Here is a 12,952-nt window from a genome sequence, read left to right on the forward strand (position 1 = left end):
TGCCCCCGAGCCGAGGTCGAGCCGAGCTGACATTCTGTCTCAGGATGTTGAGGGCAAAGTACATTTTGCGTGGGTGGTTCATCATTACGGATATTTACCGGCACGTTTTATGTCGTTCATGAACTTTGCCCCCGTGGACTCATTTGGCTCATTTATGCTGACATGAGGGTCTTGCTACTGCGATGAGGACAGAATTAGCAGATTGAGAGCTTCTGAGTAGTAGTAGACGAGTACACACCGTTTAAAAATATCAATGAAGGACTTAAGATGTTGACGCAAAAATGCCTTGAACATCGTTTGACTGACATATCAAGCTATTAAGTTGCACCATGAATAGTGACATGTCTATGAATATGGTTCATGGACCGTAGCAGCTTGGTAGTGCTATGGTAAAATGTAAGACTTAAAGCTGCTATAATAAATGACTGGGTAATGTGAAAGGAGTCACTTGTAGGGATGAACCTGCAGAGAATTATTTCCTGACTATGCAGTTCCCTTCAGCTGTATGGAGAATTTTAGTGACTTTCAGCTCATTGTTTTGGTTTTATGGCCCACAACTTTACTGTTTAGGTTCACTCCCACTGTTTCTAGCCGCAGCAGACAGCTGTTTTAAGGAAAAAAAGCTCTGATGCAAAAAAAGCCAAACAGTTGCTGCTTCCTGCTTCTCAAATGTGAGGATTTGCTGCTTGTCTGTGTTTTATATCATTGTAAAGGGAATATTTTTGAGTTTTGTGCTGTACGTACGACAAAACAATCAATATGAAGATTGAATAAGAATTAGTAATTGACTAATGGGAAAACGTGTTCAGATTAATTTCTAATGAAAATGACTGTTGCAGCCCTCACACGGTTACTTAGAACAGGACACAGTATGAACTTCCGAGATTCACCACAGGAACTCCCTGTTGAGAAAATGATCTGATTAGATTTCGGAGCACCGTCCTGCATAAATCGGCAAATGAATTGTGAAAAACTGATTTCCTTGAAGCAACTATAAGCCATTAATGCTCAAGTTTCATTCTAATACCACTGAAGTTATATGAAGACAAGTATTGAAACAGAAATGTTTATAATTGATACAGTAATTAGCTCCGTTAATGACCTCATCTACATAACTGGGCGTTTAATATATCAACATGAATACAGTGGAACATTAGGCAGCTCAAGTGCCTCTTTTTTTTTTCTTGTCGGCAGTTTGGGAAGCAGCCTCCGGTGCCGCTGAGACAAAGTGAGGGATGTGGCTCAGTCAGCAAGGCCAAATACAGTGGGAGGTTTATGATGATAGACAGAGGCAGGCAGTTACACACAGAGTCAGGAAGAGGGAAGATGGACTGCAGCGGGTTGAATAGTAATGGCAGAGTGAGAGCGTAGCAAAGTCCCAAGAGAGACCCGAGCATTATCATAGAGGACTCGGTGGGGAGCTGCTGCATCCCCCAGGAGAGAGCAGAGACCTGTACACAGAATGCTGCTCTCCTGGTTTTGGATGTGTGTGTGTGTGTCTGTGTGTGCGTGTGTGTGTGTGTACAGGTGTATAGAGAGAGCATCAAGAGATGAAGACGAGCTCTGAAAATAGACAGATGCACATAGACGAATATTCCGGGATGCAGAGGATGTGAGTGGAGGGTGATGGGCTGCGTTGCAATTCAGCTATAATTTATCACCCTGGCATATACCATTAATTATTCACCAGGCTGATGATGTACAATTTAAGGCATTTAGTGGAGATGTTTATGTTATGGAGTACATTCTGTCTTTGTTGTGTACGTGTCTATTTGATGATGTTTAAGGAGACGTTAGGCGCTGATTAATTACCCGATTTTAAAAGATAAGTGTTATCAAAGAAATAAAATGTAAATCATAGCTGATGAGATCTGAACCATTAGCCAATAGTTTACCTTAATGCCTCTCTTGGACTATTTAATCAGGATTTATTGGTCTGAGATGGGAATAGGTATTCACTGAAGCGTCTACCCCCAGCTTGTAAAGATGCATCATGGGAATGTAACAAGAGCGGAGCAGTCGAGTAAAAGAAAAAGAACTTGATGTATCGCGACTGATAACCATTACCGTCTAATGTCTGTCAGTTAAAATGCTATTTGAAAAATCAGAAACAGTCACTTTACATTTCAAATTACCACCATGAATACAGGCTTCAGAAAAAGAAGACACGACTCCCTGATGTTTTTGATTGTTGCTGAAAAATTAAAAGGAGCTTCTCGCTGAGGGCAACACACGCTCTTTTTGATTGGTTTAATTATTTATTTTATGTGTCATTAGGGTGGGTTCAAAGAACAACATTGCACTGAGTAATACAAATGAAATGGGAACATCCGTCTCTTGGAACATGCTAATATACTGTGATGATGGATATCTATTGAAAAAAAAAAACGTCATTAACTTTATTAAATGACCCTCTTTTAACAACAGTTGTATACGTTTCAAAACAATTTTGAAAATGCAAAAATCCATCATGTCACCACTCTCTCTAGTTTTGTAGGCCAGTCTATTGAAACTCTGATCAAACAATTTAATAATATAATTTTCTTATCACTCACTCTATACAGCTAGGTTGATGTCACCCACCTAAATATTGATCTGTGTGGGCTCATCTTCTTTTTTTTGGCATGAAGTGAAGAGCTCTCTTTCCATCAAAGAAGGCTGTTTAGCATGCTCCACAGGTTAGCGGTCATTAACACTAATGTCGCAGACTGCTCTCACAGCTTGGATGTTGATCAAGACCGTAATTACTGTACAATGGAGGACAAAAAGGAAAAAGCAGCAACAGCTTTCTGCCCTGAAAGTAGCTGGTGGAGACAGGCAGCCTTGGGAAAGTCCTTTCAGCAGCGGCAGCAGCTTTAAGTGTGCAGCTTGCTAGTCTGACAGAGATTAGAGTAGCAGGATCTAATTGGTCCCTTTCATGATTTCTCCATGTTAATTAGCTACGTCAAGTTAAATCACAGCCAGTAAGTGTGAATCACCAGCTCTGGTAGGAGAAGCAATCATCTGCTTAATTTTTATCCGGCTCATCGGGTCATTTTTTCCTGTCACATCCGTCTAATTTGGCTTTGAAATGTGGGAGCCAATCGAAACCTGGATCGCGGCGATGCCGAGAGTCATCTGCCCAGTGACAATGATGCCTCTTTATTAGCAGTAAATCATTACATTAGCGTCTGAGCAGGACACACCACTGGGCAACAGTCTAGTCAGCTCCTTGGCACACAGCAGCACAGCGGCCATGCCAATCAGGCTCATGTCCCAGGCAAATCTGGGCTGAGTGGGACGGCAATCTTTGCCATGGCTGTTGAATACTCATCAACAGAGAAACCAGCATCAAACACTGTAAGCAACACTGCATGGTGCTGGTGAAGCAGAACACCTACAAGGTACGACAGCAATGTACCCAATGAGTCATTACACTCGTTAATTAATTATCTTTTCTGCCATGGCTCCACCTGCACAACAATTATATTATGTAGAACAATTAAAATGCTAATTTTTCTTCTAGTAGCATGCATACTCGAAGCATTGCATTAAATGCAGTATCCAGTTGCCTGTTGCCTTTTTGGAAACAGTAACAAAAGGCGTTGTCACACCTGCAGTTCAGACTGAGCGAAAAACATTATACATTGTGGCATTTTAGTTCTGGTCCGGTTTGTTTTCACACTGACTTTTTACAAATGAACCAAGAGGACTAAACATGGAAGTCATACAGACCAACAGGTAACTCATTGATTGGACGATTTTTGGTTATCATCCTGCATCATCAGACGGCAGGTCATGCAGCACTGTAATGCTTCTTTGTGTATATTTACTTACTGAACTGCTGAAGTAGGATACAAGCACAGCAGACCACAGTTTTAAATGCTTTTGACATTCACATAATAATAATAAATATATGCATCAATTACACAGATTATCGCTTCCTGAACAATCCGTGAACAGCAGATGGATTTATTAGTAGTTTTGTTTAGGAAAACCACACATCTACTATCTATAAAAGTCTTGGTTGGTCCGTTTGCTTTCACACCACAAATGAATTGCACCAGAGTCGGATTGGAAGCTGTTTCAGCCCGATTGTCTGGTTTGCACCAGGCTTCCATTGACAGCTTTCACACCACCCAAAATGAACCATACCACTTGTTTTCCCTTGGCATTGGAGAAGCTTCATGTCTAATATGTTTGTGCAAGTAAGAGGTTGATGTACTTTAAAACTGCAACACTGTAATGCAGATTTGCTCTTGCTGTTGAGTAATCATCCCTCAGAAAGTATCTTCTTTCACCGTCTCCTCCAGTGAGCTGAGGAATTAAGGTAGACGGAGAAACTGGAGGTTCATCTTGGTGGCGGTGGTGATGAGAGTTTCTGTGTTTACTGACAACCTCATGTTGTCTCCTAATTAGGTCCTCAGCTTGAGCACCGTGAAGAGAGACAAGAAAAAACAAAAAGTAAAAACAGGTGTTATTCACTTTACTTGATTTATTTGTCATGCTTGCAGGCGAGCAGTTATGCTTGCTGCACCATGCTTAAACGTGCCTCGAGGAGCAGCAGCACAGTTAAATTGAACTCTGTACTGCGACATTTAATGTCTTAGCGGGAATGGATTACTCTCACAATGGCTTTTTGGACTAGGTGTGGTTTTAGGAATCCCTTATGATTCATCTATTTTCAGCCAGATAAAAATATACGTTTTACCATAAATTTTGAGGAACTTAATTAATCACTGAAGCTGAAATGAAATCATTTCATTTTTGTTTTTCCCTTTTTTTTTCAGAATTTTATTAGAATTATGGAAAGATAATGGGATATTACGATATGAGCGGGATGTGTTTGCCCAATTAACAGCTTTAAAAAGTCGTATTTTTTATGTGTTTTAATCAAAAACAAAACAGCAAAATTTACTTCTGTTTTGGACAAATTAAAATGTTAAGCTGGAAAAAGCTATTAAGATCCAACCAATTCCACAGTGAGCCTTTAGTCGGAGTCAAATCCAATCTGCTGTGCAGTTATTCCACTTCACCTTCTGCACAGTTAAAATGAATGCAGAATTTGTATTTATTCATATGAACACAGCCTCTGAGAGGACTTTCTTGATATCTTGCTTATGATGCGATGATTGAACCGATTTATGTCAGTGTGAGTTTAAGTCGTACTGTTTTGTGTGCTTTTTCAGAGCCCCGGGTCTTGCTTTTTTAGTTGATTTAATGGAGATGCAAATCAGAAAGGTTGCCCCATTTGCACTGATACAATGTGTTAGTAGTTCCTGAAAAATGCATCAGATTCAAGTACAAAAATCAACAAAACCTTTTTTAATAGAAATTATGCCTGTAGGCTTGTTTTACTGTATATCTAAGTGCTGTTTGTTGGATCTTTAAACAGCGCGGTGTTATGAATGTAAGTTTTATACAAACCGAGTGAATTATTGGGCCTGTATTGAGAACTGAAAGTCTGATTATCAAAACCTTTGTCAACATTACTTGTCCTCCCTCACTGAACCTCCTGCCTATCTTGCTGAGTGTCACTATCACTGGTGATAAATAGACACCCCATTCCTAATCACTATCATCGTAGTGCCATTACTGAATGGGCCACTCATTTCAGGATTGGCAAGACAGCTCGGCTCGGCCGCCCTGCCAGAGGCATCGGTGCTTTGTCTCAAGAAATGTCACTAGTGTGCTGACTTCGGGGATGAAGCCAGCACCTTGGTTGTACAACATCCCTGCCGTTATTACCTGATTTATACAGTTACATAGGAGATGACAAGAACAATGCATGTTGAAGGAAAAGTTTGTTTAGTTAGTTCATTTTGGGAAATGTGCCTATTCGCTTTCTTGCCAAGTGTTGCAAAAGAAGATTGATGCCACTTTCACGTCTGTAGAGTAAATATGAAGCTGAAGCCAGCAGCTCCTTAGCTTAGCATAAAGACTGGAAACAGGGGGAAACAGCTAGCCTGGCTCTGTCCAAGGTAACACATTCCACCTGCCAGCACCTCTAAAGCTCACTAATTAACACGTTTTATCTTGTTGGTTTAATCCAAACAAAAAATGAGTTTCCTTTAAATTCCTTTAAAGAACACAATTTGTCAAAATTTGCTTGCTGCCAAGTTGTTGAAATGTGGAGAAATCTTTGTAGTAATAATTTGCTGACAGCATCGAATATGTACATTAAAAGACAAACACATTTGATGATTATTGATGCCAAGTATTGATTTATGTTAAGTATAATACTACAAAAAGTATATAAATGTGTTAAAGAGAAGATATATGTGGAGATAAATTCTACCACTGAACAGATGCCAGTGACTCCCCATCTCTGTGCTATTCGTCAGAGTGGATCTAATTGCCCTCTCTGGCACCCAATTACAGTTTCCTTATCATCCACACTTGAGATAGCAATTTCCTTCTCAATGGGTCTCCAAGTCATTGAGTACCAGTCTGCTTCAACCTTCAGCTAGCGTAAGAGGCAATAATTATGGTGCCTTATTGAGACACATGCGTATTTCATTTAGAGAAGAAGTAAACCAAATACATTTAATGTTGGCAAACAGAAATAGCAACTTATTCCTCTCATCATAAGGTTTCATTCAGCCTAAAATATTAGATATTTCGGCAAAATTTCAAAAAGCTATTTTTATGTTTGAGGTAAGTGAAGGGCTCAGTAAATGCAGTTATCTTGGCCTTGTTTTTTGCCTCAGACTTTATTTGTATCCCCAAAAAAGATGAGACCATTTCTATTGAAAAAGCCTGCTCTGCAATTATATAAAACCATACAGTTGAAAGAGGGAATTGTTAAATGGTAAACCCTCGTAGTTATTTTGTTTATTTTCAGAAGTCATTATATACTATTGAGATGCTGCTTTTCCACAAAATGTTTCCACAATTTCGACAACCGTGAACAAATAGAGGCTGGATAAAAATCATTGAGGGTGGGTTGAAATTACCTGTACTCTTTTGTACCAAACAGTACAAAAGCACAAAAACATACAGCAACGGAGTTTGAATAAAATTCAACTTGAGTCTTCACTGATCAATATTGCCCTTCAGTTGTAGGAGACAAAAGAGGAAACAAAACGCTGGGAAACATTATTACATGGCCAGAATTTTTGAGACTGACCTGGCTGTAGTTGTTGATTTCTCTGGAGAGGGAATCTCCATTACAAAGAGGGGAAGGGGAACATCATGGGAGCCTGCCTCCATCAGTCTTATTCCTACAGTGGCTAGGGTGTCCATCACTGAATTTGAATCAAAATAACAGTCAGCTAATACATTCATTTTAAATAAAACCAAAGAAAAGTGTAAAATGAGAGCAATTAAGAGTGAGGACTTTCTTTGATTATAAGGATGTATATTTCTGGTGCTCCCTCTGAACTATACTGCATTTTGGGGTGGTGATCTGGCAGTGACGATGGTGATACATTGATATTGATGCTTTGATGTTGACAATTAATGCTGAACTTGCACTACTTTTTATTGGTTTGTCATCGTTCTTGTATTATACTGTCACAGACGTATGAATCCACTATAATTTACTTATGAGGGATAATAAGGTTAATCAATCAGTCAATCAGCAGAGGGTTTGTAGTTCTGTCATATCATCTCCTAGCAGCCACATCAGCTGTTGTCATGGGGATTCATTGCAGAAATCTATGTAAATAATGCCTACATACTGTGCTGTGAACTAAAAGGCTACATAGTTGTCTGATTTAGGTTGTTTTAAGGTGATATTCTATATTTGTATTATTGCCAACAAGTCCCACCAACAAAGAAATCTATCCTACTGACGAGTATTGTCTGTGTAACTAAAGCCTGATCAAGCTAATTCCTGTCATAGACCTTCATTCATGTCCACATACCTCCATTAATGTCGTAGTAGTGCAAAAGCCGTCATTATGTGATGTGATTAAGACCAATCAGAAGTATCAGTTGTGGCAGGATTGGCTCCATCGTTGCTGAATTCAGACAAGATGACCATAAGTCCGGAAAAACGGTCAGCTGTTCACAGCCACTATTGCCTGGTCACACACCTCTGAGTCACCACCCACATCACACATTTTGTCAAAAGAAACAACTCTGGTCTTGTTCTTTGAGTGGCCCGTTTCGAATCAGCACCTTTGTAGGTATGACTTAGGTTAGTAACCTGTTCCAAACTTTTCCAGAGTAGCTATTGAGCCTTGTGCAAATCCACTGACTGAAATATAACACTTCCTTTAATCAGAACAACACCATGCAAAGGCATTACTTTTTTTTTTTTTTTTTTTTTCGTTCTCTCCACAGGTGTAATCACAGGTGTAATTTAACAATTCACAACTCTGGTTCTTGTAGAAATTAGTCGGAAAGATTGATGCTTACAGTTTCTCCACCTGTACATCTGAGAACTGTTTGTGCACCAGATTTCTTCTCTGTGGTCTACCATCAACAGAATTATTTTCTGTATGACCAAAAAAGCCGTTCAGCATAAACATGTTACTTTTATCAATTTTCATACAACTTGAAACTAACTGCCATCAGACACCAAAAACACAACTTCTGTGTCGACTGAGTGAACAAATACAGATCAGATCAGTTGCGCTGATAAGTTAGGGAACAGTATTCTCCCCAACAGAAAACAGCTAACAAGAAGCCAATGTCAGGCAATGTTACGTCACCTGTTACATTCATAACATCTTTAAAACAAACATTCAAATCACAGCGTCTGATGTGAAATACAGTATTAATCTACACATCTGGGCTGTATTATGCTCAAAGGGTCACTAATCTACCAGGTATCCCAGTTATTAAATACATTTACACAAAAAAAACCCAACCTAAGTAATAACGAATGTTTATGAAGACTACAATGTGTTATTATATTCCATAAACACAGCTGTGCTGCTTTACCGCTAACTGAGACCTTGGCTGAATGTGACATTTGACAATTTGATCTTTCTCTCTTGGTTCAACAGAACGGTGAGGCATCGCTCTTTGAGGTGAACATCCGTTACGTTGGCGGGTTGCTGTCGGCGTACTACCTGACAGGAGAGGAGGTAAGATTAATAGATGTCTGTTATCCCTCTACTCTAGTGAGATCTGCTGCTTCCTTTATCGCCAACCAGCCCTGCAGTTTGAATGATGAACAGGCTGCCTCTGAGCGTGACTGCATTTGTGTATGTCAGTGTGTGTGTGTGTGTGTGTGTGTGTGTGTGTGTGTGTGTGTGTGTGTGTGTGTGTGGTATTGTGTCATCATAGTGCCCACATTTCACATTGCAGGTTTTCCAACCAAAACAACATTGCTTGCTTGTTCAGTATACATAAGGCTCATTGTTTTGGACTTATTTTTTCACTGGAAAATAACCTTTGATATTGTATATTTGTTTCATTGAATCCAGAAGTTGTTGTGTTCACTGCAGTTCACAGTAAACGAGACCCTGTTTTGACAACCTAGTTGCTGAGTATATAATATATTTATTTTGATTTCAGCATCTTATATAATGCTGTACAGTTTCAATAGAATTTCACATTTCAACAGTTTGTAGCTCCCTTCATTTGTCCAGCCATATACATAGCAAAACATATATAATATGTAAAATAAGAAAAACAACCATGCTGAGATAAATTCTGTTACATGCTCTGCTAAATGCAAAGATTACACTGTTGAGAAGACGGAGAATACAGTCTGCTGCTTAAATCACCTTTTTGATTCTGGTTTTATTTTAGCTGCGATTTGTTCCCAACTGCAACAACAAAGTGTGTTGAATGCTCCCATTCGGCCATGGCTCATTGGTATTGCAGTATTTTGAGCTGTCCGCCGACGCCAAAATGACCTCAGAAATGAAGACAAAATAATTCAAACTGTTTCTCATAACATAAACCTCTGGGGAAGTTAAGTTATCCGGGAGAGTCCTGTGTTTCTATCTTAAATAACATTTAGGATATTGTTCAAAGACAAAATTTGAAATAGGTATACAGAATTGGGAAAAACACTTCTGGAACCAGCAGCTCCTCTCACTTTGCAAATCTATATGTAGCTAAAAGGTAGGAGGGAGAAGAAGTGTAAATAATTAGAAAATGTATGGCATCTTCATTTCTTTATACATTTTCAGCCGTATTGCATATGTTTGCTCCATATCATAAAAGTTAAAAGATTTCTTTAAGAAAATTCAAAACAAAAAACTAAAAATACTGAAATAAATGAGCTTTAAGTATACTGCTCTCATTGCATTATGGTTGCAGTATTATAGTACTAAATTGACAGTACTCACAGGCAGGGGAAGAAAGCTCAGAACTGGAAGGTCATTTGGTTAAATTTAAGTGGCAAAGAGTTGAGAGTTTGAATGAGAGTTGCTTTTGTCTGCTTGGAGAACTGCCACGGCTCTGTCCTTGAAGAAGCCGCAGTCGCTCCAGTGAAACTGCTCAGTGTAAAGGCCTGTGGTCGCGATGGACAGCGACCAGGTGTGAAGCTGTGAAACTTTATGAGTGTGAAACATGGCCTTGCCAGAAAAGAAGTATGAGTGCTCTGTAAACCTTGGCTGGATAAATAAAGGTTTAAAAATTGCCCGTGACAACCACACAGCACAAATGGTCCGGTTCATTATCGGTGCATTGTGAAGTCACTGGAGGTCAGCGAGTCACCGTAATGAGCGTCTGCCTGTAGCAGCCTCCTGGAGCGTATACACTCACCATACACTGCAGTTGTACTGTTTGGAAGAGCACTCTGAAGAGGAGGCTAAAATCTGTGCAGAAGCGGCATTAATGGAGAGAGGATCCAGTGACATATGAACACTCAAGTCGGTTTAATGGACATTGATTTGCAGGCCGAGCGAGTCGAGGGGGGAGCATAAAATTGCCCACCACTGCTGTATGAGTGAAATATGAGCAGCTGGACCAGAATATATTGTTGAATCCATTATTCCACATTTGCGTGCCATTAATGCCATGCAGAAAATGTTCTTCTATTTTATTCACTGGTCCATGGAAATTTCTATATATGGCATCAATAATGACATTTTCTAATAGCAGTGTGTGTGTGCGAGTGTGCAAAGAAAGTTTGCTATTATCTTGACGTGCCACACAAGGACATAAGTGCCAACTAGTCAGGGTGAAGAAAAACCTGTAAAAAGAAAGAGAGACGATACAGCAGCTACCTTTTTAACACCTTTACATCTTTTAGTGTGCTTTCACACCTGTAGTTTGGTTCATTTGTTCCAGATGAAGGGAAGAAATAATACATCCTTGCCTTTTAGTTCTAGCCTGGATTGTGTTCGTACTGACTTATTGCAAACAAACCAAGAGGAGGAAAGTCATAAGAACTGACAGGGAACTCATTCTGTGACTGTCGTCCTGCATCATCATGAACAGGGTCTGACAATAACTCATTAAGGTCTTTGTAGCCTTCAGTGTATATTTATCTTCTTTGATGTTCACAAAGAGCTCATGAAGAAATAACTGATCATGAACATTGTTAGTTGTCATTGCATCTGAACTTTTTATGTCATAAATAGTGAGTAACGGGTAGAAAGAAGATTAAACAGAGGTTTTTTTGTATTGTAATATTACAGGGATTGTTGCGTGGTTGCTACTTTCACTTTTTATTGGGGAAAAGCTAAAATACACAGAGAAGAACACAAGTTTTTTTTTTTTTCTTCCTCCCACCACACTGAATGCGTTTATTGTCTTTGTGATCAGTGTTTCCATTCATCACTTTTGCTCACCAAGTTATGTTCAGTCCTTTCCCCACATTCTTTCCTTTGGTTTGGACTTTCTTACCGTTTACAGTACACAATCTTTCTTATGAGATGGAGCACACCATGTAAGTTTCCTGACGGACGTATCAATACCCTTTACCCCGGCAGAGTTATCCATCACATGGCTCAGAGCGAGATTTATAACCCCCCCCCTCAATTCTTCCATTAGGGATTTTTCCTCAGAGTCTGCTGTTCCATCCGAATGATAAAACCAACAGATTGAAGGTCTGTCGCTGCGGCAGAGACTTAAATCACCTGAGATACAGTGTGGGAGACTATTACGATATTGTAGATCCAGTTTGACCAGAGGACATTGGGCAGCTGGTGCCGCTGTAAATGATTGCTGGGGAGCGGGTGATGATTATGGCTCCTTGTGGGATGCAGTTTGCTGGTAAAGTGCTTGAAGCGGAACAGGAGCAGCACCTGACCATTAATAACCTCCTGTTGTTTTGACTGTGTGTGTGTGTGTGTGTGTGTACTGTTTATATGTGTGTTTTCTTGGGGCTCCAGAAGGATCATGGTTAGTCTTTATGGAAACAGTCCCCAGGTTAAACGTCTTGTTCAAACGGGTCTGGGCGCTGCCGTCCCTGCTCGTTTTGCCGCTCTTTCATCATTCACCGCCGCACACTCCTGGCCAGGCCAAATGGCTGCACACAGACGTGGCAATTACAGTACTGCAGATGTTAGATGTGCGTGTCCTTCTGTGATGGGCCTACCTGTATGGCTATTTGTCTATACCTTAGGGCTGCATTACCGATTTCTCTGTTGATTATTTTTTGATAAATTGTTTAAACGGTTTGTTTATAAAATGTCCGAAAATAGGAAACAAATGCTAATCAAAGTAATAATCCCAGACCCCAATGTGACCATTCTGCCACCAGCAGTTGGTGCCAGTTGCTGGTAGGAATGATCATTGGCAGTTCCAGTTGAAAGGCCTCTACACCACAGGCTGCTTCTATCCACCAACTACCATCTCCTCATGCAGCTAAAGAGAGTGGATTGTAGCTTAAAACAGAGGAAATAGACAGCAATATAATAAAATTAATATAGACGTTTTGTTAACGTTGTTTATTGTCCCAACCTGGACATTCAAACATTGAGGCTGAAGTTGCTCCAATACCGTTTCTCTGCATTGATCTGTCTGTCTGGTGATGAGGTGTGTAGCTCAAGGAAATCAGATACAGTAAAAATTATCTCCTGTATTGTTTCTGTGGTTGCCAAGGTCACACGGTGAGCTG

At 39.9% G+C, this 12,952-nt stretch overlaps 1 protein-coding gene across 1 annotated transcript in view; it reads left to right on the forward strand.

Annotated features, from left to right (window-relative positions):
- The window catches only part of LOC139289890 (mannosyl-oligosaccharide 1,2-alpha-mannosidase IA), a 178,958-nt gene that overhangs the window by 109,215 nt on the left and 56,791 nt on the right, over window positions 1–12,952 (forward strand). Inside the window, exon 4 of the mRNA XM_070911550.1 lies at window positions 8,937–9,017. Coding sequence (XP_070767651.1) covers window positions 8,937–9,017 — 81 coding nt within the window. The remainder of the gene's footprint in view (window positions 1–8,936; window positions 9,018–12,952) is intronic.

Source organism: Enoplosus armatus, chromosome 9, assembly GCF_043641665.1.
Source record: "Enoplosus armatus isolate fEnoArm2 chromosome 9, fEnoArm2.hap1, whole genome shotgun sequence".
Classification (NCBI taxonomy): domain Eukaryota; kingdom Metazoa; phylum Chordata; class Actinopteri; order Centrarchiformes; family Enoplosidae; genus Enoplosus; species Enoplosus armatus.